General features: G+C 39.6%; 1 gene segment (V, D, J or C); it reads left to right on the top strand.

The window, feature by feature from the left end:
* The first annotated feature begins 511 nt into the window (after positions 1-511).
* LOC122815053 lies at positions 512-1,310 on the top strand. The segment is given in 2 exon segments: positions 512-660; positions 754-1,310. Coding segments are annotated over 2 exon segments (615 nt in total).
* The last annotated feature ends 801 nt before the right edge of the window (positions 1,311-2,111 follow it).

The raw sequence follows: 2,111 nt of genomic DNA, 5'->3' as shown, positions 1-2,111 counted from the left end.
TCTTCAGTTGTGCAATGCGCTATGCAAAATATATCCGAGTTGTACTTAGGGTTGCCACCTTTTCAAATGGCCAAAGTGGGACATTTTTGGTACAAACATCAGATTTTACATGCCGACACACACCAACGGTCAGTACAATGGTTAGAACTTAACTTTTTGCCTAAATAAAAGCTTACTCTTGTAGCATTTTAGTTGCTTATTCTGTTTCTTATAACATTTAGGTATTTTAGATACAGAATAACTGTTTTATGAAACTATTACATAAAATATAGGAAATTATTTTGCCCTAAAATCTCAGGACATTTGCCATTTTTACAATTTTTTGTCAGGACATAACTGCCCAAAGAGGGACTGTCCCTCGCAAAGTGGGACAGGTGGTAACCCTAGTTGTACTGCAATACAATTATCCTGTTGCGGACTAAATACGTCTAACAGTCTTAACAAAGCTTAGCCCCCAGTTTATTCAGACTTCATCCTCATATGCAAATGAAAGGACTTGTTTTCCACATTATAAAAAGTGCTCCTGTGCAGCAGCAGACAAGGCATTCGTCTCTGTATGCTACTGCCTGACAATTAAAATTAAAAAGACTTAACCTTACGTAATGAAAATGATTCTTATTGTATTAGTTTTGCATACATTATTTGTGTGTTTCTTTACAGGTGAATGTTTTAAAATTAATCGAATTACTTTCAACTGTTTGCAGCGTGTGAATGTATGTGCAACCTTACATTATTTTCTATCTTTTTGTTCAGGTGTTCACTGCCAGGTAAAGCTGGAAGAATCTGGCGGCAGAGCGGTGACACCCGGAGCCAGCCTGCAACTGAACTGCAAAGCCACCGGGTTTGATTTTGGCCCGGGTGGTTATGGTATGAGCTGGGTCCGACAGCAGCCCGGGAAGGGGCTTGAGTGGGTCGCCTACCATTATACTAGCAGTGATGGTACAAACTATATCTATTACTCCCCATCGGTCCAGGGCAGGTTCACCATTTCCAGAGACGTTCCTCAACGACTCCTGCATCTGGACATGAAGAACGTAAAAACCGAAGACACCGGCACGTATTACTGTGCGAGAGACACAGTCACAGAGAACTGTGAGAGCTCCCTACAATATCCTGTCTGTCCACTGCTGGGTAGAATGGGTAATATAAAAACTACAGGAGAGTCAGTCAAAAATACGATTACCGTCTTTTCAAATGCACAAAATGGGACTTTTTTTGAAACGCGAGATTTTTGCAGGACAAACCAGACAGTCTTTGTAAAAAAAACTGCAATTTTTTCCAAGATGAAAGCTAAGTCTCATGTGATTTGATTATGCTGCTTCATATAACATTTACGTGTTTCAGATACAAAATATTTTTTATGCAAAAATAAAAACTCAACATTTTTAGTAATTTTTCGCAGGACAAAACTGTCGAAACAAGGAAAGAAGGACAGGTGGTAACCTTAGATAAACCGAGATTAAATACTAATCGCAGAATTTGTCAAAGCAAAGGATTCCTCCAACTCCCCTTTACCCATTCACTTTGAAAAACAATGCTTTTAAAATGTCAAGAATACAAAACAACTCTACTACGGAGTCCGACAAATCACGAGGGAGGGCTTGATATCAGTGTTGGCCACGCCCTCTTAAAGCCGTATTGGAATTTTTGCAGGAGGTTAAAAACGTGTCATGGATTAAGCGGAGACAGTAGAAGTAGCAGTAAAGGCAAAAGAAGATAGTTGGAAATTTACACAAATAATGTGCTTTGTTGATGTTTACAGGGATAATGTAAGCATGTGAGGGAGATGGTAGGCTAACTTGAGGAGGTGAAAGAGCAAAGTGAAGACTTTTTTTTTTGTTGTTAACAAGTTTTTGAATCTGGATAGGTTGGTCGGTTTGCTGTCTGATGGTAGTAGGGATAGAATTCCAGATTTTGAAGATATAATTTGACTACAGGTACAGACTAGAAGAGGTGTGGATTTTTTAGAACTGCTTAAGCAATGCATATGCATCCTTATAATTGTATCTATATATTTATCTATAGCAGGGCCGGCCTTAGCTGAAACGGCACCCTAGGCGAAGTACTGCTCTGGCGCCCCTTAAGCCCCACCCACACCGAACTCAAAGAAC

This window comes from Protopterus annectens, chromosome 11.part0, assembly GCF_019279795.1.
Source record: "Protopterus annectens isolate FY-2018-M chromosome 11.part0, PAN1.0, whole genome shotgun sequence".
Taxonomy (NCBI): domain Eukaryota; kingdom Metazoa; phylum Chordata; order Ceratodontiformes; family Protopteridae; genus Protopterus; species Protopterus annectens.
The sequence above is the reverse complement of the archived record's forward strand: the minus strand, read 5'-3'. Positions and strand labels throughout refer to the sequence as shown.